The sequence below is a fragment of the Hyla sarda genome (assembly GCF_029499605.1).
Source record: "Hyla sarda isolate aHylSar1 chromosome 1 unlocalized genomic scaffold, aHylSar1.hap1 SUPER_1_unloc_2, whole genome shotgun sequence".
Taxonomy (NCBI): Eukaryota; Metazoa; Chordata; class Amphibia; order Anura; family Hylidae; genus Hyla; species Hyla sarda.
This window is the reverse complement of record NW_026607581.1, coordinates 506439-530703: the sequence shown is the minus strand read 5'-3', so window position 1 is coordinate 530703 and position 24265 is coordinate 506439. Positions and strand designations below refer to the sequence as shown.

The 24265-nt window shown below is 44.0% G+C and overlaps 1 protein-coding gene across 1 annotated transcript in view; it reads left to right on the top strand.

Moving 5' to 3' along the window:
* LOC130298079 (oocyte zinc finger protein XlCOF7.1-like) overlaps positions 1-24265 on the top strand; it is a 73204-nt gene that overhangs the window by 2262 nt on the left and 46677 nt on the right. The window contains 2 exon segments of the mRNA XM_056550973.1: positions 11462-12617; positions 12619-12892. Coding sequence (XP_056406948.1) covers positions 11462-12617; positions 12619-12892 — 1430 coding nt within the window.

The following is a 24265-nucleotide window of genomic DNA, read 5'->3' as shown; positions in this document are numbered from 1 at the left end:
AGGAAAGCAAAGAAACAGAAGACACAGGAATCTGTACAGTATGTATTTGTTCCTTTCCAGCAGTCTGGGTCAGCTGCAAAGCTGGTTCAGGCTGCTGGGTCCCCCAGACTGCCAGACCCCGTTTCTGTGGTGGAACGGAGCCAGCATGGGGGGTACAGCATGGCGTCAGTAAAGGCTGTGGATGCAATAGATGTGAAGCCCACCCATCCTGCCGGTAGGGAGGGGCAGGATGGGCTCATGGTGGGCAGCTCTGGCACTACAGGACCGCCCCAGGGTGGCAGGGGGCGTGTCCAAGTGCCAGAGGCGAGCTATGCTGCCGTGTGCTCGGGGGGTGGTTCCCTGAGTGCTGTGGGCACTACCGGTGCTTCAGGGCACTCCCCTGTGAGGGGGGGGGGGGAGTGTCCGGGCGCCGGTGGCAGAGAGTGTTGCATCTGTGTGCTCTGGGGGGCGGTCCTCCCAGTACAGTGTGTTCTGCGGGCGCTGCGGGGCACTCCTCTGTGAGGGGGGGGAGTGTCCGGGTGCCTGGATCAGATGCAGAGCCCGTGCGGTCAGGCAAATTAGGCACTGGCACTGTGGGAGGAGCTGGGGTGCGCCTGGTGGGGCAGTCCCAGATTCAGGAGGAGACATCAGCCATGGAGGAGGAGCCATCAGCGCCTACCCCAGCAGCTAGACCAGGACAGAAAACCTATATTAAACCAGCAACACTACAAGTCCCAGCCAGCCCAGAATTTGTTAGGCAGGATGATAAGAGTGCAAGATGTGAGAATGATGGGTGTAGTAGTGTTGTGGATGAGAGGAATGTGTGTGGGAGTGTCAGTGGAGTGAATGTTGGTGGTAGTAGTGGTATGAATGAAGATAAAGATGATGAGAGTAGTGGTGTGAATGGTGGTGTTAGTGGTTCTGGGTCTGGGTCTGGTCTGGCTGCCCCCCGGTAATGACTATCCTAGGAGCTATGCCAATGTTGCTGTCGGGGGTTCAGGGGGGTCCTCGGCTCTGGAGGCCACTTGCAACAGCACCTCCTGGAGGCTCTACGTAGGGGCGACAGGTCGATCCAGGTAGAGGGAAGGGGTGAGGTCGACCTCTCTTTCTGGATAGAGAGGCACGGTTTGGGGGCTTTCCGAGAGCAGAATGGGGAGGTGGTCTGGTCCCTCCCGACACCCGGGCAGGACAATAACCATAGGAATGTGGTCTGTCTGATTTGGAGGGGCGAGGATGCGTGTCCACCTCGTGCTAAAGTGGTTGAGCTCCTCCTTCAGATGGAATTCAGGGCGAGTGACATCTTTGCCCTGATTCACCCCTACGGTTCGTCTGAGTTTGACGTCAGTTTCGTTCGGCCAGAGGGTCTTGAACTCTTCTGGTCAAACTATTAAATGGCGAAGAACGAGCCCGGCTGGCGGGATTTCGCTGTAAAGGCGATTTCCCGTCAGAACTCAGTCAAGAAAGTGACCGTTTTGACCCGTAACAAGTCGCTTTCTTGTTATGACATCATGACCTGGCTCGGACGGTATGGGGATGTGACGGACATGCCCAAGAAAAACTTTGATGAGCACGGGATCTGGTCCGGGGCCTGGACGATTTCCCTCAAACTCAAGCGTTCAGGGAGTACGGTTGCCCACATTCCGTCAGCCGCCTTCCTTGGACGTGATAGGATCCAGGTCTTCTATCAGGGGCAACCTAAGGTCTGTCACAGGTGTGGCAGCCCCACCCACTTTAGCGCAGCCTGTAATGTGCAGGTCTGCGCTTTGTGTGGTGGGGTGGGTCATCTGGCCGCATCCTGTCAGCAGATCCGGTGCCACCTGTGTGGTGTCCTTGGACACCCTTTCAGCCGTTGTCCTAGCGCCTTCGCCCGTGCAGTGGCCGCTCCAGCTGAGGAGAGCTGTGAAGTTGCCTCGGCTGGGGAGGGTACAGGCAGGGATGGGAGTGCAACAGGGCTAGTGAGGAGGAAAAAGGGCCCTGCCAAACTAAGGCGGGAGGAAAATCTGAGGAGGAGTAGGGAGCTGGAGAGTGCCCAGGTGGCGGATGTAGCTTCAGTCCCTGCTCCTGAAGCTGGCCCTGTAACTGCTGAAGCCCTGGAGGAGAATGTGCTGGATGAGGAGATGAGGAGACTTCACAGAGAGGATGGCAATATGGCCGACCCTTCCGATTCCTCCCACTATGAAAGTGTGGATGAGGAGAGTGGGGTGAGGCCCAAAAAGAAAGTTAAGGGCAAAAGGAAAGGGTGAAAGAAGAGGTCAGAGCCCTCTGAAGCTCCTGGTACTACGGGCCAGGTCCAAAGCGGAAGCCTGGCTGCCCCCCCCCCCCCCCCTCTGATTGACCTGTCAAACCGGTACCTCGTCCTCGATACCATCTCCTCCCCCTCCTTGGAGAGGGAAGGTGAGGGCGAGGTGCCTAGGGAGAAAGAGCCTCTGGGGGAACCTGGGCCCTGTCCTGTTGAGGCACCTTCCTCGGAGGGCAGTGCTAGACCGGGGCCGGAAGGAGACGGGGACCATATGGATCTATCAGAGTCCAAAAAAAGATCAAAGAGTGGTCCTGCCCCCTCATCTTCTTCAGAGGATGAGGGGACCAAAAAGAAAGGAAAGAAAAAGTAAATGGTGTGGCCGTCTAATTCAATCACCCTGTATGGCGGCACTCACCCCATTGACGCTGGCATCTATTAATTGTGCCAGCATAAAGTCAGATACAGCTAGATTTGCAGCCTTTGATTTTCTCGGCCGTGTTGAAGCCGACATTTTCTTTTTACAAGAGACCAGGTTGTCAGATCTAGCCTCTCTGGTAAAAGCCGGAAGAGAGTGGAGGCGCGGTCAATCCCACTGGTCTCTTGCGGCTGAGCCGTATAGTGGAGTGGCGGTCCTTTTAACCGCTTCTGTTGAATGCCGACGGGTTATTGAATTAGAAATGGGAAGGTGATTTTAGATGTCCTCATGAAGGGACAGGAGCTCCGGCTCATTAACATCTACGCCCCACAAACTAAGCAGGGCCGTAAAGATCTCTTTATGAGGATTAAGCCCTTTCTTTTTACAAGTTGGCAAGTGATCTTTGGAGGGGACTTCAATAATGTCACGAGGTCCCAAGATAGGAGATGCTCCAATGGTCCGCTGACTTGCGATTGCTGCTATCTATCTGCTGCTATCCATATTATTGCTGCTATTTGCCTGTTGGTTGTTATTGCTTATTGTTAGCACCATACTGGGTGACCCAGGTAATATTTCCCTTTTTGGGTTGCATGTTCAGGTCCTTGCCCACTTCATTTGCACGGTAATTTTTTGCACTAGTTGTAATTCATTTGAGTGTTGTGTTTTACTTGTTAAATTTTTTTCTGCCTTGGCTATTAATTAACAATTTCATCACATATAATTGGTTGTCCTCACTGGCTGTTGCGTGGTATTTAATTCCACAAGTATTGCACATTTTGTTTGCGCATATCCAACACGACGTCCTTTCCTCTCCCCCCCCCCCCCCCTTTTCCCTTACCTTGTGCATGCAACCCCTGTAGATATTAATTTATTTATAATTATCAATTTATTTATTTATAACCCTTAATTGCAGCTCACTACTAGCACCGTGACATCCCAAGGAACTTTTTTTTATCTCTTCACCTATTCTATTGGCATACAGGCTTTCTCACCCCAGTATCCACCCTATATTTTATTCTTTTATATATATATATATATATATATATATATATATATATATTATTTATTTTTATACTACCCTTTATGAATTGATTCTGTGATTTCATATATACGTATATGTATTTTTTAAACTATATATTTCAATAAAATTATTTTTATACATGATCATACTTGTCATAAGTTACTTTTAACTGGGGTATATTCACCATTTTGTTGTGTGGTCTTCCACACCTGTAGGTTGTTGTTTTAGTTGCTCTTTTAGTGAATAATAAACCCCCTACCCCATCTATATTATATTATTCTATTTTGAGCCCTTGAGGAAAGTTTTTTTCGGTTACACACTGACTTGCGATTGTGTGGCACTGATTAGCATAGCTAGAGAAGCTCGCCTAGAGGACGCCCGCATCCGGAGCCCCTCAGGCCAGGCGGGTTTCACCTATCATCAAGGTAGTCGCAGGTCTAGGATAGATAGGTTTATTTCACCCCTTAACGACCACGGAAGAGTATAGACGTCCAGGTTGGCGGGCGTTCCGGCACCTGGACGTCTATATTCGTCAATTATTCTCGTGGGTGCTGCCCAGTGCACCTACGAGATTGCGGCAGGGACTTGGCTGTATCACACAGCCGGGACCCTGCTGCACTGCCGGGACCGAAGTAAACTTCGGTCCCGGCAGTTTTAACCCTTACAGCCGCGGTCGGAAGTGACCGCGGGCTTTAAGTGTAATGACAGAAGGAGGGAGCTCCCTCTGTCCCCCCTGCAGTACCCTGCAGACAACTTCGGTCCCGGCAGTTTAACCCTTAAAGCCGCGGTCGGAAGCTACCGCGAGCTGTAAGAAGTTTTGACAGAGGGAGGAGGCTCCCTCTGTCTCTCTCCTGTAGCACCCCGCAACTATCGCAGGGCGCTGCTGCTTACCTGGTCACCTGGGGGTCTTTACAACGACCCCAGGTCTGCCCCGGAGGCACGTCCTGATATGCTGCCTGCTAGTGTAAAACTAGCAGGCAGCATATATCTGCAATGCTTTGGAATACTAAGTATTCCAAAGCATTAAGAAAAAGTGAAAAAATAAAATAAATAAAAGTGTATAAAAACAAGAAGTATAAAAAAGAAGTGTAAAAAAATACATAAAAAAAAAGTGTAAACAAAAAGTGTGAAAAAATAAATTAAAAAAGTGTGAAAAAGTGTAAAAAAAATAATAAAAACACATGTATTAAATAAATATAGTAAAAAATAAAAATGTATAATGTGTAGGATCACACGGCGCACATCCCATATTACATGCTGTGGATGCCCGGCAACAGTCACAATAATGAGCTCCCTGCTGCGGCTGGGTAGCTTTGTGTGTCCACTAATAGCGGTGGATTTCCCGCCAGCAGTCATGAGCGGACACACTGAGCTACCCAGCCACAGCAGTGATCTTGCCCTTGTGACTGCCGGGGGCATCCACGGTGTGAAATATGCTGCGGATGCGCTCTATGTGACCCTACACTGCGTCCCATTCATACTGCGTTTCCGCAGTATTAGAGGTATCCTTCAGCATCACGTCAAAAAGAGTGATGCTGACGTATACTGTAGCAGCTCCATTCATTTCTGAAGGAGACTGCTACAATATACATTGGCATCCCTTTTTTGACATGACAACGGACACCGATACTGCAGAAACGCAGTATTCATATAATGATGCCCTGAAAGCCAAAGGGGGCTCCTCTCCTTCTGGGTCCTACCACGCGGCCAAGGGACCAAATATGGCCTAAGCGGGGGTTAATGCATGTGCCTGTTTTTTTTAACCCCTTAAGGACTCAGGGTTTTTCCGTTTTTGCACTTTCGTTTTTTCCTCCTTACCTTTTAAAAATCATAACCCTTTCAATTTTCCACCTAAAAATCCATATTATGGCTTATTTTTTGCGTCACCAATTCTACTTTGCAGTGACATCAGTCATTTTACCCAAAAATTCACGACGAAACGGAACAAAAAAATCATTGTGCGACAAAATCGAAGAAAAAACGCCATTTTGTAACTTTTGGGGGCTTCCGTTTCTACGCAGTGCATATTTCGGTAAAAATTACACCTTATAATTATTCTGTAGGTCCATACGGTTATAATGATCCCCTACTTATATATGTTTGATTTTGTCGCACTTCTGGAAAAAATCATAACTACATGCAGGAAAATTTATACGTTTAAAAATGTCATCTTCTGACCCCTATAACTTTTTTATTTTTCCACGTACAGGGCGGTATGAGGGCTCATTTTTTGCGACGTGATCTGAAGTTTTTATCGGTACAATTCTTGTTTTGATCACTTTTTATTCATTTTTTAATGGTATAAAAAGTGACCAAAATATGCTTTTTTGGACTTTGGAATTTTTTGCGCGTACGCAATTGACTGTGCGGTTTAATTAACAATATATTTTTATGGTTCGGACATTTACGCACGCGACGATACCACATATGTTTATTTTAATTTACACTGTTTTATTTTTTTTATGGGAAAAGGGGGGTGATTCAAACTTTTATTGGAGAAGGGGTTAAATGACCTTTATTAACACTTTTTTTTTACTTTTTTTTTTTGCAGTGTTATAGGTCCCATAGGGACCTATAACACTGCACACACTGATCTCCTATGCTGATCACTGGCGTGTATTAACACGCCTGTGATCAGCATTATCGGCGCTTGACTGCTCCTGCCTGGATCTCAGGCACGGAGCAGTCATTCGCCGATCGGACACCGAGGAGGCAGGTAAGGGCCCTCCCGCTGTCCTGCAAGCTGTTCGGGATGCCGCGATTTCAACGCGGTGGTCCCGAACAGCCTGACTGACTAGCCAGGATACTTTCACTTTCTCTTTAGAAGCGGCGGTCAGCTTCGACCGCTGCTTCTAAAGGGTTAATACCACACATTGCCGCGATCGGCGATGTGTGGTATTAGCCGCGGATCCCGGCTGTTGATGAGCACCGGGACCGACGCGATGTGATGCGGGGTCGCAGCGCGACCTCGCTTCATATCGCGGTAGCCGGCGCAGGACGTAAATATACGTCCTGCGTCGTTAAGGGGTTAAAGTTGATATGGTAAGAAGGGCTTACAGGTGACCAAACTTGGGCCTAAGGTGGTTTGGGTTCAGTATGTATATGTTAGTATGTACAAGTTTGTGTGTAAGTTGGTTGGGAGGAGTGCTAGGTGGGGAGGGTGTTTTTTTTTGTGGGTGGTGGTGTTTTGCTTTTCTTTTGGGGACCTGACATGGATCAGTTAGGGACAGGACTTTGTGTATGAACAGTATGGACTCTGACCCATGTGCAGGAGGGGTGGTGTGGGAGAGGGTACAGTTTTAGTGTAGGGATTTTGGTAGGGTGTTCTATTGTTTTTGTAGGTTTTTCTCTAGTGTATATATTTATTTTTAGTTAAATACTATATTATTATGTTCATGTGATTTTGTATGTATATATATATATATATATATATATATATATATATATATATATATTTTTTTTTTTATAGCATTACAGCAGTTATGGCAGTCGGACCAGTTATTATGTTGTTACGTGGTTTATTTGGTTTATTTCAGTTTATTTGGTCTAGTTTTTTATTTATTTATTTTGTTTTGTTTTTAGGCAGGCAGTGCAAAATTTTATGTTTTATGTTTATAAAATTTCTGTATTGCACCTAAATTTCTGCACCTAAATTTCTGTATTGTATTATTCTAATTGTTACACATCCACACCGTTTATCTGGTGTAGGATTCTATTGTGGCACTTGTAGTCCGCTGCAGGCATCCTCCATTGTATGCATTTTTATGCTGGGGATCGCCCCTAGCAATGGACTACTAGGGCAGGATCTGCTCCCCCAGTATAAATGCATAACTGCATTTGGGGTTGAGCACCTCCAGCCATTTGAGACCACGTTTTTTGTTGTTGTATGTTTATATTTTGCTAAGCCAAGTTGTGCTATTTTTTTTTTTTTTTTTGTAGTGGTGTGCTTGTTATATTTTCTGTCTTGTTTTCTCGTTGTGTTTCCCGAGTATGGATGTTTTTGAGTTGTAGCCAGGTAGTGCTAAATTTTATTTTCATATTTTGATAAGCCAAGTTGTGCTATTTTTATGTTCATTTTGGTATGCGTGTGAGTGTGTTGTTTGGTTTGGTTAGGTGGGTTGGCATATTTTCGGTTTTTGTAAAGCTGGGCTGGCCGGTTAGGCAGGGTTTTGTTTTTGTGTTTTGTATTTCTTATTTATGTTATAGCTGGTTAAGCTTGTTTTGTGTTTTTGTATAAGTTTTGTACTTTTATAATAAAAAAAAGTGTCTGCAGAGAGCACTGTGGTCAGACAGAAAAGAACTACACAACAGCAGCTGATAAGTACTGGAAGGATTAACATTTTTAAATAAAAGTAATTTACAAACCTGTTGAACTTTTGGGGACCAGGTGATTTAAAAAAAAAAAAGAGGTGTTCCACCGGAGTACCCCTTTAAGCCCTGTGTCCTGTCAGTCTTTTCTGCTGTATATTCCTTTATTCAGTCAGAATATAAACTATAAATGATGAGAATGTGAGACGGTTGAGAATATAATAAAGGTGATTTGTTCTGATCATCTCCATCTGGTTTTGTGGTTCCTGACATTACACAAGGGCCATGAATCCGGATGATGCAGACAATCCACCAGCACCAAACATTTTCACTATAATGGATCTGCAGGATCAGAGGATTGAGCAATTGGCACTTGTAATGCAGACGCTTTAGAATCGTACGTCTCCCCTAGAGCCTCCTGTGCCTCAACCGGCAGCCACCTACCCTCCTGCTCCGGCAACTATTTCTGCTGCCATAGAAGCCATTGCCTCCTGTGGGTTTACTGGATCTGCTCCGCTTCCCCAGCATTATGGGGGCGATCCTAATGAATGTAGAGGCTCCCTGAACCAAGTGGGCATTTATCTGGAAATGGTCCTGCAGTCCTGTCCTAATGATAGAAGTAAGGTAGGATTCCTGATCTCCCTCCTTACTGATAACGCTCTATCCCGGGTGAATCCTCTTTGGAGACTCATAAACGTATTATCTACGACTACAGAGACATTTCATCTCCCTGTCCGTTCTCCCTCTGCGGCAGAGCAGCTCATGTCCATGTAACGGGACGAGAACTGTGGCCAAGAATTCAATAGAGTTCTGTATTGTAGCAGCAGAAGTGTGCTGGGATAAGGAAGCGCTGGTGGACACGTTCTCTCGTGGACTCTCCCATATTATACAAGATGAGATTGTGGCCTCCTGGATCATCTGAAAGGGTGAAACCAATGCAGCTCAGGACCACCCCCCTTTCCGTGGAGGAGAAGGAATATATTAGGGGGGAGGGGATGTGTCTTTATTGTGGCCCTTTGCTCGGATCATGCCAAACCTGGTGAGGAAACACTTGGGGTCCTGCTAGAGACAGATATTGGGTGGGCTTTCTTCATCCCCAGAGTTCCACAAAGACAAAGCTATGATTAGGATTATCCTATCATGGTATATTTCCTCTGTGATCACGCAGGTCCTCGTGGTCTCCAGTGCTGATGGGTATTTTAAGGATCATGTGTTTGTAGCCAAAAACTCTATCCCACTCCAGCTTTGGGTCCTCTGGCCATGGAAGTGATTTATAGAAGACCCTTACAGCCCCCTCACCTTATCCATGAGACAGTTCCATTGTCTGTGGTGTTGGGGGCACTTTACCAGGAGACCCTCTAGTCCCAGGTGATTATCTCTCTGCATTATCCTGTTGTGCTCGGTTCTCTTTGTTTCCAGAGACATAATCCCCGTTTGGACTGGGTCACAGCTGAGGTTTGTCTTGGTCCCCTCAGTTTGCTTTTACCTGTATATATAGATCGGTTTGGTTGGTTTGTATCTCCTCGGTCTGTGGGATAATTGTACACGACAAAGATCTTCTCTTCCTAAAGTATACCAGGAGTACCGCAATGTGTTTGATAAGATGTAGGCGGGGGGCACTACCTCCCCACAGACCCCATGATTGTACCATTGAGCCTCAACCAGGTGCTATACCTCCAAAGGGCCGAGTCTACCCTCTGTTTGTGGCAGAGAACCAAACCATAGAGGAGTATGTTACAGATGGACTGTCCCAGGGGTTCATCCAAACATCTAGTTGAGGCCCCTGAGATTGGTGAGTTGGGGCCCCTGGGATTGGTGAGTTGGGGCCCCTGGGATTGGTGAGTTGGGGCCCCTGGGATTGGTGAGTTGAGGCCCCTGGGATTGGTGACTTGAGGCCCCTGGGATTGGTGAGTTGAGGCCCCTGGGATTGGTGAGTTGAGGCCCCTGGGATTGGTGAGTTGAGGCCCCTGGGATTGGTGAGTTGAGGCCCCTGGGATTGGTGAGTTGAGGCCCCTGGGATTGGTGAGTTGAGGCCCCTGGGATTGGTGAGTTGAGGCCCTGTATCAATTGTAGGGGCCTCAATCACATTACAGTCTTATCCAACATAACTTATAGAGAATCTGACCCCTTGTTCTCCACACTAAAGCCAATATACTGGGTTATAGTGGGGTAAACAGCTTTACAAAGAGGGGTCACTTACTCAGAGCCTTTTAGTATATGCAGAGTTCCGGCGCTATAATCTTTAGCTCCCAGCTCTATCTGTATACTGCTGCTGTCTTTATGGGATCAGTTTATATAGAAGTTAAACACCTCCCCATTAGCTCTATCTGTATACTGCTGCTGCTATCTGTATGGGATCTGGATATATAGTAGCTATACATCTCCCCTCCAGCTCTATCTGTATACTGCTGCTGCTATCTGTATGGGATCTGGATATATAGTAGCTATACATCTCCCCTCCAGCTCTATCTGTATACTGCTGCTATCTCTATGGGATAAGGATATATAGTAGTTATACACCTCCCCTGTGTTCATACATTACATATTTTCCATGATTTTCCAAATTTGCTTTAAAAATTATGCTATTCCCATAGTTGCGCAAATTGCAGAAAAAACATGTAACCATGGAAACGTGTGAACTATTCTAAAGACTTCAAATCTACAGAAAACAACTAAATTGTGAATATAGGTAAAGTTTTGCCTCGTGGCGATATTTCTCCAGAAAACACCTTGAATAAGAAAGTGTCCTGATAAGTTCCATAAGGTATGGGGGGGGCGGTGTGGTCCTCCATCCTTACTCTCCCTCGGCTTTCACCTCTTTTCTGTCCTCCTCACTCTTGGCTCCTCCTTTTAACTCTTTCCTCCTCTGTCTTTCTCCTTCCTTTCTTCCCCCACGATCAGACATTTTATCCTTCGGATAGTGGATAAGATGTCTGTGGGCGGAGTACCCCTTTAAGGTTCCCGGTTTAGGTTGTATTGTGTCTGTAGTCAGTGACTGTGTTATGCAGCTGTCCTCACTCTGTACACATCATGCTGTGCTGAATGGGATTTTGTCATAGACTTCCATGGTCTGTACTTACACTGTACGGCTCTTTACTCACTTTTTAGTAAAATAAGTTTAAATAAGAAAAACGGAGTAAAAGATAACACTTTGTTATACATACCGATCGTACCAACCTGATCTATGAGGAGAACAAGTCTATTTTCCGGCACATAACATGATTGCTAGGACTCTGTCACTGCCGGGACTCTGCTATTGATACAGCCTGTCTATGGTCGGATATTCCTGTGATCGTATGGACCGGACTTATATTTTAATGCACAGTTAATACAATGTAAGATCCGTCCCACAAAAAACAAGCTCTAAAATGCAGTGTAAATGGAAAAATAAGAGTTATGGCTATGAGGAGCGGAGGAAAGAATGAAAACACAAAAGCTTAAATTTCCTGGGTTTTTAAGGGGTTAATACTGATACTAAAATCTGTTTTATTCTCTGCAGATTCTTGTACCAGGAGATCAGAGGAGAATCTTATATCTTCAGATTATAAAGCAGATGATGATATCACACAAGATACATATGAAGAACATTCCATTATCCCAGATACACCCTCAGCCCTTCACAGCCAAGATCTGTCATCTCATCCTTATATACAGGTCCTGTCTTCTCAGTCATCACAGGATGTTCAGCATAAAGAAAGTCATAGAAGGGGTGTTGGACAACAACGAGCTCATACAGGAAAGAAACCATATTCATGCTCAGAATGTGGGAAATGTTTTACTAAGAAATCAAATCTTGTAGTACATCAGAGAACTCACACAGGAGAGAAGCCATTTTCATGTTTAGAATGTAGAAAGTGTTTTACTGATAAATCAAGTCTTCTTAGACATCAAAGAACTCACACAGGGGAGAAGCCATTTTCATGTTTTCAATGTGGGAAATGTTTTACTCGGAAATCAAGTCTTGTTCAACATACAAGAACTCACACAGGGGAGAAGCTGCTTTCATGCTCAGAATGCGGGAAATGTTTTACTAAGAAATCACATCTTGTTCAACATACAAGAACTCACACAGGGGAGAAGCCATTTTCATGTTCAGAATGTGGAAAATGTTTTACTGACAAATCAAGTCTTGTTCAACATCAAAGAATTCACACAGGGGAGAAGCCATTTTCATGTTCAGAATGTCGGAAATGTTTTGCTTCGAAATCAGATGTTAATCGACATCAAAGAACTCACACAGCGGAGAAACCATTTTCATGTTCAGAATGTGGGAAATGTTTTCCTGGGAAAACAAATCTTTTTAAACATGAAAGAACTCACAGGATGGAGAAGCTATTTTCATGTTCAGAATGTGAGAAATGTTTTACTAATAAATCAGGTCTTGTTGTACATAAAAAAACTCACACAGGGGCAAAGCCATTTTCATGTTCAGAATGTGGGAAATGTTTTACTAAGAAATCACATCTTGTTCAACATCAAAGAACTCACACATGGGAGAAGCCATTTTCATGTTTACAATGTGGGAAATGTTTTACTCGAAAATCAGACCTTGTTGTACATCAAAGAACTCACACAGGAGAGAAGCTATTTTCATGCTCAGAATGCGGGAAATGTTTTAGTAAGAAATCACATCTTGTTCAACATAAAAGAACTCACAGGGGAGAAGCCATTTTCATGTTCAGAATGTGGAAAATGTTTTACTTGCAAATCAAATCTTGTTACACATCAAAGAACTCACACAGGGGAGAAACCATATTCATGTTCAGAATGTAGAAAGTGTTTTCTTGACAAATCAAGTCTTCTTAGACATCAAAGAACTCACACAGGGGAGAAGCCATTTTCATGTTTAGAATGTGGTAAATGTTTTACTCGGAAATCAGACCTTGTTGTACATCAAAGAACTCACACAGGGGAGAAGCCAATTCAGAGCAATAAATGATGCAGATAACACATCTATATATTAACCATGTACATAGGATATCTGACATTTATACATATATCATATACTGCATCTCCAAACTTGTTACCAATTATTAAAGGGGTACTCCGGTGGAAAACTTTTTTTTTAAATTAACTGGTGCTATAAAGTTAAACAGATTTGTAAATTATTTTGATATAAAAATTGTAATCCTTCCAGTACTTATTAGCTGCTGAATACTACAGAGGAAATTATTTTCTTTTTGGAACACAGAGCTCTCTGCTGACATCACAACCACAGTGCTCACTGCTGACACCTCTGTGCCTTTTATGAACTGTCCAGAGTAGGAAAAAATCACCATAGCAAACATATGCTGCTCTGGACAGTTCCTAAAATGGACAGAGATGTCAGCAGAGAGCACTGCTAGTGATGTCAGCAGAGAGCTCTGTGTTCCAAAAAGAAAATAATTTTCTCTTTAGTATTCAGCAGCTAATAACTACTGAAAGGATTACGATTTTTTATTTTAAGTAATTTGCAAATCTGTTTAACTTTCCGGCACTAGTTGATTTGAAAAAAAAAAAAGTTTTCCACCGGAGTACCCCTTTAATAAAAGTTTTCTTTCTTATATTATTTATTATTCTTATATCCATCTCCGCACACTGGACTTATAATAAATGTAATATTGTCCCTGACGTTGTATATAGGGAATGTAACGCGTCAGTGTTGTCCCCGCCCCCTTCTCATTATGATTATAGAGACTTTAATTCAAGGCATCAGACAGGATCCGCGCGTCTCCCTTGAAGATCGTCTCTTCTGAACATAAGACGCTGCAGATACTTTTATTCATCACAAACCCTAGACCAGCGTTTCCCGTCTTGACGTCTATTTTCGGTCTCAAATCATAAAATCCATTTTTCTATATGAGAAGTCGTCAATATGTCAGCGTCCCCCGGGTTCAGTAAACATCGGTGTAATTATTTTCCTTTTCTTTGTCCTCCCCGGGGTATAAAATCCCTAGAGATCTGATCACATCTGGTACAAGATCTCTTTACTTCACACTTTGCGCCATTATTACACGGATTGAAGACCCAGTTACACGCTCGTAAATTCCCATATATGTCGTGGATTGGAAGGGAAAAGGTTCTTAAATCTTATATTTACCAATAATATTTTATATTTTTACAGTCCGTCCCTATCATAGTTCGGAATTGTTATTTTTCTTCTATCCGATGGTTATTTAGTAATTTTGTTATGATTCAGAAGAGACCACGTGTCCCGTATAGACGCTCACCCTGAAGACATTAGACGGCGGTTTTGTGTTTCCGGATTTACACACTTATTATAAAGCTTTTCCTTCGTCTGGATTATTAGAGCTCGTTCGCTCTTCTTTTTTTCATCCTCCCCTTTATATTCCTCCTCATGTGGATATGGAATTCTCCTCAGTCCCTCCTTCTATAGGGCCCATTTTGTGGCCCCCGCACTCCTCCTTGGCCTCTCTAGTTCTTTCCTCTTTTATATATAACTTTGTCGGTATTACGAGACTGCTCTACGACTGATTCTGATTTCCCTTCTCCCCTAACCCCACTTTCTTTACTCCCTATGGTTATTACTAAACACATTTTCCCTCTTCCCCTTTGTGGGAACGTTTACATTCTTTTACGTTACGAGATTTATATTCTTCTACTAAGACTTTGGCCATAGAGGAATCTCAGGCTTTCTTGGGTTTATAAGTAAATTTATCTTTACTCTCCAATGTTTTAAGCGTTAAACTAACATACGTCCCTGAAATTGGTTAGAGAGATTGTATTTATTTCCTAAATAATAATATCTAAGCTTTATTCTTATCTGATTTCTTCTGCTCCTAATAGTAATCAAAATGCATCTTATATGAGAAGAGGAGCTGAATATCCAACTCGCTGAAGAACAGTGCGGATTTATCTCTAGCGCTCACATGGCTCCTCCCCCTGTATTCGTATACAGGAGAGTTCATATAAGTTATATTGTCGGGGGTATCGGACTCCTCCTCTCCTTTTGTCACATGGTATTCCAGAATCTTCTCAATGTTGGAGGTGTGGGATTGAGTTGTGGACTCTTTTACATATACAGGGGTCTTGCTTGAAAATGTTATCTCTCTGGCGGGAAGATATTTCAATTACCGTATATACTTGTGTATAAGCAAATTTTTTCATGGTGAAAATTCCCCCCTCGGCTTAAACTCGAGTGAAAAAAAAAATTTGCACTGACATCAGTCCAGGCATACAGATGGTGGTGGTCTGGGTCGGCCATCTTCACCCGGAGGCCCCCCTTCTCCGCTTTGGGCTGGCCCTGGACTCATCCATGGTAGGGACTGTCTGCACAGGGACCGTCCGCATACCGGTGGGAAAAGTGAGCTGATCTTGTCCCTCCATCCGGCCCCTGACTAGTGATGTTGGGGTAGGGTCGCCGCCACGCAGGGATTCCCCTGATGTCACGGACCTCTCCCTTTCCCGGCTGCCAGACAACAGGAAAAGACCTGCCGCCGCCGAGAGCTACAACTGGGGAGGTGATTAGACGATAAGAGAGGGGGATGGATGATGACAGGAAGGGGGATGGGTGTTTGTTGCAGTGGGTAATGATAGGCTTATACTCGAATTAATAGATTTTCCCCAGGTTTTTGTGGTAAAATTAGGGGCTTCGGCTTATACTCCTGTATATACGGTATTTTCTTGGTTACAACAAAAAGAGAAATTTTACTCTGGAAATGGTTCTTCTTGCGGTTACTTCTTCGGATTTCTGTCCTATGTCGACTTGCTGAATCACACACCTACTATTGGTGACTAGACGCTTATTCCGATATACTAGAGATCTTCTACCCCCTCCAACCATCGGTGCAAAAAAAGTTCCCAGTTCAAAATTTGAGAAACCTTTTTCATGGCAAAAGTTCTTAAGAAATTCCTTGGAGACTTGTTTTCCTTAGATTACTTTTAGAACCTTTTCATTAAGTAATTATGTTTTATGCTAGACGTCAGGTTTATCTATTTCTTTTCCTATCTATTTCTATCGTTCTTTATTTTTTTTCTAAAGTTCTAAAGAGTTTATTATTTAGAGTTTGTAATTTCTGTATTATTGCGGCAATATGAATATTATTGTGGTGTAACGATGATTTGTTACTATCACGCAATGCAAATTATTTAGGAAAATTTGGGTTAATCTTAAAAGAATTTGTCATATAAAAAATAATCTTAGTTTTACACCGGTGTGGTTTAACCCTAGGTTGAAGGAATTTAATGAATTTCAAGATACTAGTTCTTGGATTAAGGTCGGGGTAAGATTAATTGAACACATTTTTGTGAAAGGGAAAACTTGCACTTTTGAAAAATTAAAAGGGTATTCCAGGCCAAAACTTTTTTTTATATATCAACTGGCTCCGGAAAGTTAAACAGATTTGTAAATTACTTCTATTAAAAAATCTTAATCCTTCCAATAGTTATTAGCTTCTGAAGTTGAGTTGTTGTTTTCTGTCTAACTGCTCTCTGATGACTCACGTCCCGGGAGCTGTGCAGTTCCTTTGAGGATATTCTCCCATCATGCACAGCTCCCGGGACGTGTCATCATCATTGAGCAGTTAGACAGAAAACTTCAGAAGCTAATAACTATTGGAAGGATTAAGATTTTTTAATAGCAGTAAGATTTTTTAATAGAAGTAATTTACAAATCTTTCCAGAGCCAGTTGATATATATATATATAAAAAAGGTTTTGCCTGGAATACCCCTTTGAAAGTAAGATGTAATATCGGTGAATCCTATAGATTCAGATATTATCAAATATATCACATGTATAAATGCACTGTAGATAAAACACTATTTCAGGTTGATTCACATAATATTATTGAATTTTTGGGGAATGGGTTCTATAATAAAAAAAAGATATGACCCAAATATACCAAAAATTATTGGTGGAAATAAAGAGAATTTACATAGAGTAGAAGGGAGGTGGATGAAAAATTTCAGTGTAAAAATGAAGATTTTTGGGGTCGTGTGTTTAAGAATGTTAATAGGGTTTCAAATAATAGGGATCACAGATTTATCCAGTGGAACATTTTGTGGAAAACTCCCCTGGCTCCGGATGATTTGGGGAGATTTGGATATAGGCTTGACGCAGAATGACCAAGATGCCAGCTAAATGAGGCGGATTACACCCATATTATTTGGGCGTGCAGAAAAATTCAGAAATATAGGGAAATAATATATCAAGAACTTAAAAAGAGATTGGGGATAGATATAGCATTTACATTTGAGGTAGTTATTTTGGGAGATAATACGGAAATAAATAAGAATTCAGAACTTTGCTTGAAATTCCTCTTTTATGCTAGATTATTAATTGTAAGATTGTGTCTTTCAGAGGTGGTCCCAGATATAAGGACTTGGATAAATCTAATAAATAGAGAGATATGAGTTACTGGCAAACAAAGGATCCGCTAGGGAAGGGAAAAGACTGGTGGTGACATGGGAGAAATGGACAGATTAAAACAGCATTAAAAGTTTATTAAAATAATTTTTTTCCTTCTCTTTGGTCTCTCTTCGGTCTCTCTTTATGTGGGGGGGGGTTGGGATGTTATGGGGTATTAACATAGAATGTAATTATTGTTATATATGATGTGATAAAAATAAATTTTTACTAAAAAAAAAGCAATGATTTGTAACTTTTTTTAATCTTTTGTTAACAATAAAAGAGACATTGGGAAAACAAAAAAGGTTCTTTTATAACGTAGTCACCGATCCAGCGATGTCATCTCTATAATTTTACATGGGAGGTAAAGAGTCTCATATATGGCTACAAGGTAACAGGACATGAGCAGATTAGACATATAAAATCACTTCTATCTTCTGGCTTCTAGGACATTCTGATCCTATAGGTGTTAGATTAGTGGGGTCTCCTACTCTACACAGGGTCCTTCCTTAGGTTATAGAGGGAAGAATAAGTTGTATTCAGCCGAAGTGCGGAGAAGAATTAACCAGGTGACTCTATGGTTGGTTCCCAGCTCTCTGAGGGGCTGAAGCCAGCTGTGCGCTCTCCGTTCAAGGAAAGGACTTGTAAGACGTCATTTGGTCATTTAAAGCTCATGGCATCTGGAACAACATGGCTGAATAACACATATTCTCTCACATTTCCATCCATAGGTCATGCTCCTCCCAGTTCCCCCATTAAAGGGGTACTCCGGTGCTCCAGCGTTCTGAACATTTTGTTCGTGATCATGACATTACAGCAATGCCCCTTGTGATGTCACGCCACGCCACTTCCATTCATGTCTATGGGAGGGGGCGTGTCAGCAGACATGCCCCCTCCCATAGATATGAATGGAGGGGCGTGGTGTGACATCATGACCACTGCTGCAGGAACCCGGTGTTTGTTTAGAACACCCGGTGCTGCGGGAGATCGCAGAGAGCCCCAGCAGCGGGACCCACGTGATCAGACATCTTATCTCCTATCCTTTGGATAGGTGATAAGATGTCTAGCAGCAGAGTGTCCCTTTTAATGGTCTCACTTTTGGCAAATTCCCACAGTATAACTTCTAACAAACCGAACCGGTGAGAAGGAAAACCACTATTCCCTAAGTTAGTGAAGACAATGTCCTTCTCTTAGTGCATACAGGAATACTTAGGGGATAATAGTATTATAAGTGATAGCCAGCAGGGGTTTACTAAGGATAGTCAAACACGGCAGTAGTGGATCCGCAGGGCCTGTATGGAAGATGATGTGGGCTGTGCCACGGAGCAGAGTCTAAGGTGCTGCTGGTTTTCACCAGAGCCCGCCACAATGCAGGATGGACTTGCTGCGGCAGGCGGCACCCAGCTCGCTACCCCTGGCACAACTCGTCTACACAGGTTGCTGAGATGTAATGTGGTACAGGAGGCATACTGCAACTCGTGGTTAGGATAGCAGAAGGTCAGGGCTGGCAGCACAGGTGAGTGGTCAGGAACGTGGCAAGAGGTCAATAGGCAGGTGGCACTGGAGCAAGGTCAGGTCACGGAACAAAAGGTCAGGAACAACGTATGTCAAAGACAGAATGCTTTCTCTAAAGCACAATGGCAAACAAAGATCCGGCAGTGAGTTGGGGGTGGTGCAGACACTTATAACAAAGGTGCAGGTGTCACTCCTAATTAAGGGCGCACTGGCCCTTTAAATTCTAGAGCACCGGCGCGTGCGCGCCCTAGGAGGCTAGGGCATGCGCGCCGGAGCTGTGAGAGCACAGAAGGGACAGCAGAGAGCGGAGGTGAGTGACGAGCTGGGATTCGCATGCAGGCGCGTCCCACGATGCGAATAACGGCCCCACCGGGTGAGGAGGACAGAGAAGAAAAGCGCTCATGGTCAGCTTGTCTGTCCGGAGCACTGAATGTAACAGAGAGAAGTCAAACCAACCTAATTTGCTTTTATGAAGATGTGAGTAGAAGCCTTGACAGAGGAATGGCTGTGGATATAGTATTTTTGGATTTTGCTAATCGTCTCATAGACGTCTGATAGGTAAGTTAAGGTCTTTTGGTTTCGGAACTGTAGTTTGTAACTGGATTGAAAACTGGTGTAAGGATTTTACCCAGAAAGTGGTGGTCAATGATTCATACTCTGGTCCCCGGTTATTAGTGGTGACCCCAAGGTCTCAAACTCTAATTATCTGGGGGCCACTGGAGGGAGCTGGGTGAGGCTGGGCCGCATGTGTCCCGTACATATAATGCCCCCATTATGCGCCCCTCACATATAATGACCCCATCATGCGCCCCTCATCATCCACCAGCAACATCCCCCACCAGCAGTAGCACCCGCATCATCCACCAGCAACCCCCCCATTCCCCCTACCCCCGTGTGCTAATAGCATGAGCTGACGGTGCTACTTCTGGGGGTTCCCCACATTAGGTAGGCAACAGGTTCCCCACATTAGGTAGGTAGTAGCAGTTTCCCCACATTTGGAAGCAACAGGTTCCCCACAACAGGTAAAAGTAGGTTCCCCACATTAGGTAACATTGTCTCCCCCCCCCCCGACTCTCTCACACACACACAGACAGACACCCAAACATGCACACACACACAGACACACTTACCTGTCCTGCGCTGCGCTTCTCTCTGGCGGTGGCCTGACGAGTGACGTCACTGACATCCTTCTGTGCAGGTTTGCAGAGGGACGTCGCGTACGCAACGTCCCTCATCAGATACAACCGGAGACGCGGAGGAGGGCGGGGTAAGTGAAGCCTTCAGCATTTAGCGCTGCTTGCCCGAAGCAGGGATAAATGCCTGAAGAAACCACCTGCCTGGTGCCCGGAACTGCATGTCCCGGGCGTTGGGCAATACAAATCCCAAATTCCTGGTTCTGCGGGCCGGGAGTTTGAGACTCCTGCATTAAGAGCTCTGTTTCTATCTTTGCAGATGACACCAAGCTTTGTAGCACGGTACAGTCTATAGAGGATGTGTATATAGAGGGGGGCAGTGTATATAGAGGGGGGGGGCTGTGTATATATAGAGGATGGTAATAACAGCTCTGTTTCTATCTTTGCAGATGACACGAAGCTTTGTAGCATGGTACAGTCTATAGAGGATGTGCATAAGTTACAAGATGACTTGGATAGACTAAGTGTCTGGGCATCCACTTGGCAAATGAGGTTCAATGTGGATAAATGTAAAGTTATGCATCTGGGTACTAATAACCTGCAGCATCGTATGTCTTAGGGGGGCTGTGTATATAGAGGGGGGCTGTGTATATAGAGGGGGGCTGTGTATATAGAGGGGGGGCTGTGTATATAGAGGGGGGCTGTGTATATAGAGGGGGGCTGTGTATATAGAGGGGGGGCTGTGCATATAGAGGGGGGCTGTGCATATAGAGGGGGGGCTGTGTATATAGAGGGGGGCTGTGTATACTAATAACCTGCAGCATCGTATGTCTTAGGGGGGATTAAACTGGCAGAGTCACTGGTAGAGAAGGATCTGGGTGACTTGTAGATCACAGACTACAGAATAGCACAATGTCAGGCTGCTGCTTCCAAAGCCAGCAGGATATTGTCATGTATAAAAAGAGGCATGGACTCAAGGAACAGGGACATAATACTCCCCCTTTATAAATCATTGGTACGGCCTCACCTGGAATATGCTGTTCCGTTTTGGGCACCAGTCCATATAAGGGACATTGTGGGGCTGGAAAGGGTGCAGAGACGCGCGACTAAACTAATATGGGGCATGGAACATCTAAGCTATGAGGAAAGGTTAAAATAATTACATTTGTTCAGTATTGAGAAGAGACATTTAACCCCTTAAGGACACATGACGTACTGGAACGTCATGTGTCCGCTCCCGATCTATAACGCGGGGCCACGGCTAATAGCACGCGGCATTGATCGCGGTGCCGCATGCTATTAACCCTTTAGACGCGGCGTTCAAAGTTGAACGCCGCGTCTAAAGTGAAACTGAAACCATGCCGGTAAGCTCAGTGGGCTGTTCGGGATAGCCGCGGTGAAATCGCAGCATCCCGAACAGCTGACAGGACAGCGGGAGGGCCCCTTCCTGCCTCCTCGCTGTCCGATCGCCGAATGACTGCTCAGTGCCTGAGATCCAGTCATGAGCAGTCAAGCGGCAGAATCATCGATCAGTGGTTTCCTATGAGAAACCAGTGATCAATGTAAAAGATCAGTGTGTGCAGTGTTATAGGTCCCTATGGGATAACAATGATCAGTGTAAGAGATCATTGTGTGCAGTGTTATAGGTTCCTATGGGATCTATAACACTGCAAAAAAAAAAGTGAAAAAAAAGTGAATAAATATCATTTAACCCCTTCCCTATTAAAAGTTTGAATCACTCCCCTTTTCCCATAAAAAAAAGCACAGTGTAAATAAAAATAAACATATATGGTATCGCTGCGTGCGGAAATGTCTGAATTATAAAAATATATAGTTAATTAAATCGCACGGTCAATGGCGTGCGCGCAAAAAAAATCCAAAGTCCAAAATAGTGCATTTTTGGTCACTTTTTATATCATGAAAAAATGATCAATAAGTCCTATCAATGCAAAAAGTTATACCATTAAAAACTTCAGATGACGGTGCAAAAAATGAGCCCTCATACCCCCCCATACACGGAAAAATAAAAAAGTTATAGGGGTCAGAAATGACAATTTTAAACGTATTAATTTTCCTGCATGTAGTTATGATTTTTTCCAGAAGTCCGACAAAATCAAACCTATATAAGTAGGGGATCATTATAATCGTATGGACCTACAGAATAAAGATAAGGTGTCATTTTTACCGAAAAATTTACTACGTAGAGACGGAAGCCCCCAAAAGTTACAAAACTGCGGTTTTTTTTTCAATTTTGTCGCACAATGATTTTTTTTTCCGTTTCACCGTCGATTTTTGGGCACAATGACTGACGTCATTACAAAGTAGAATTGGTGGCACAAAAAATAAGCCATCATATGGATTTTTTGGTGCAAAATTGAAAGAGTTATGATTTTTAAAGGCAAGGAGCAAAAAACGAAAATGCAAAAACGGAACCCCCCCGGTCCTTAAGGGGTTAAGGGGGGATATGATCAATGTATATAAGTATATAAATGGCCCATACAAAAAAGTATGGAGAAAAATTGTTCCAGGTTAAACCCCTCAGAGTACAAGGGGGCACTCCCTCCGTCTGGAGAAGAAAGGTTTGGTCTAAAGGAGCGACACGCCTTCTTTACCATAGGAACTTATGGAACAGTCTACCTCAGGAACTGGTCACAGCAGGAACAGTTGAAAGCTTTAATATAGGGTTAGATACATTCGTAGAACAAAATGACAATAATGCTTATACATGCAGAAATATAAAACCCCATCCCTTCCCCTTCATCCCACCATCCCCTTCCATTCCTTGGTTGAACTTGATGGACGTCTGTCTTTTTTCAACCATACTAACTATGTAACAAATCAGTTTTTGATAGAAGGATTTGAATTCGGGATCTCCTCATCTCCTGGTGCCGTACATTCATAGTAATGTTCATTGTTTCCGATGTTCGGCTTATTTAATCGATCGCTTGTTGATTTAGTATCTCTGCCGAGCCCCCAGCAGCAGATTTATTATAGTACAGTAACCTACGAGTATAAATACATTCAGTCCCATCACTATAGCTATGAGTCCCTTCAACCAGGAGAAGATATTCCTCAACCAATCAGGGAGAAGGTCCAAAAGCCAGGACCACCAATCACCGCTTACATCTTGCTTGATACCGGAGGCTGTCTGTCTGTATGGATGTAGAACAGATTAAAGGGGTACTCCACTGCCCCAGCGTCCAGAACATTTATTTCCCAATGCTGGGTGTGGGCTGCGAGGGTCATGATGTAACGGCCATGCCCCTCATGATGTCATGATCATGCCCCTTGTGATGTCATGGCACACCCCCTCCCATAGATTTGCATTGAGAGGGCATGGTGTGACGTAAAGAGGGGCGTGGCCATGACATCACGACCCCCGCATCACGAACTATATGTTCCCAACGCTGGGGCAGTGGAGTTCCCCTTTAAAACAACCCAGGTCCCCTACTTCTTCACGGCCATGGTTATACAGCTAATAATTTCGGGCGGCCCTATTCTTTAGAGCTGCATTTCTATTAGTTTGTATATCAGATAACAATAGAAGTGGGATTAATGCCTCTGATTTTACCACAGGTCATTTACTTCTAGGCCGAGCATTATATACTACACGACCAGGAGGATGGATTCAGGACTCTTTGTGTCTTTGTCCTTGCGACCTCCATCACTATCAATAACTTCTGGAACTACCTACCATATCCTTCACAATCTGCCCTGCTGCCATCTTTACATCGCCATTTCTCCCCGAATATGCCTTATGCCAACCTGAAAAGAGATCCACACACACCAAAAAGTATTCATACCCTCCTCACAAGGAGAGCTGAATATAGTCTATCTGCAGTCGCCAAGACGGGTAAATACGCCACGTTTAGGAGGCGCCGGCACATAATCTATAATAATATCCTAACTGGTAGATAGAAATGTGAGGCCAGACGTGCACCCACATTGGGTCACCTATTGTCACCCAGTCTTTTCTCTATTTCTCCCGAACGTGTCCCCACATGGCTAAGACATACGGACTCATTTACATAATATATAATAACATCTGACAATCCGGTGATGTGATACACTACGGGTTATTTCCCTTATTTCATGTACTGACTGTCAATTCCAATATGGCGGTTGTACCACTACCCCTCTCATAGTTAGAATTAGGAAACATTTCTCCCACACTCCATACTTTACACTGGAAATGTCTCGGCAGTGTCCGCTCACTGTGCACAATATCATTCAGACAATACAACCGCACTACAAGTACAGGGAATAGAACGAGTCAGACTTTACCCAAAAAGTATTATCCCCGGAGAT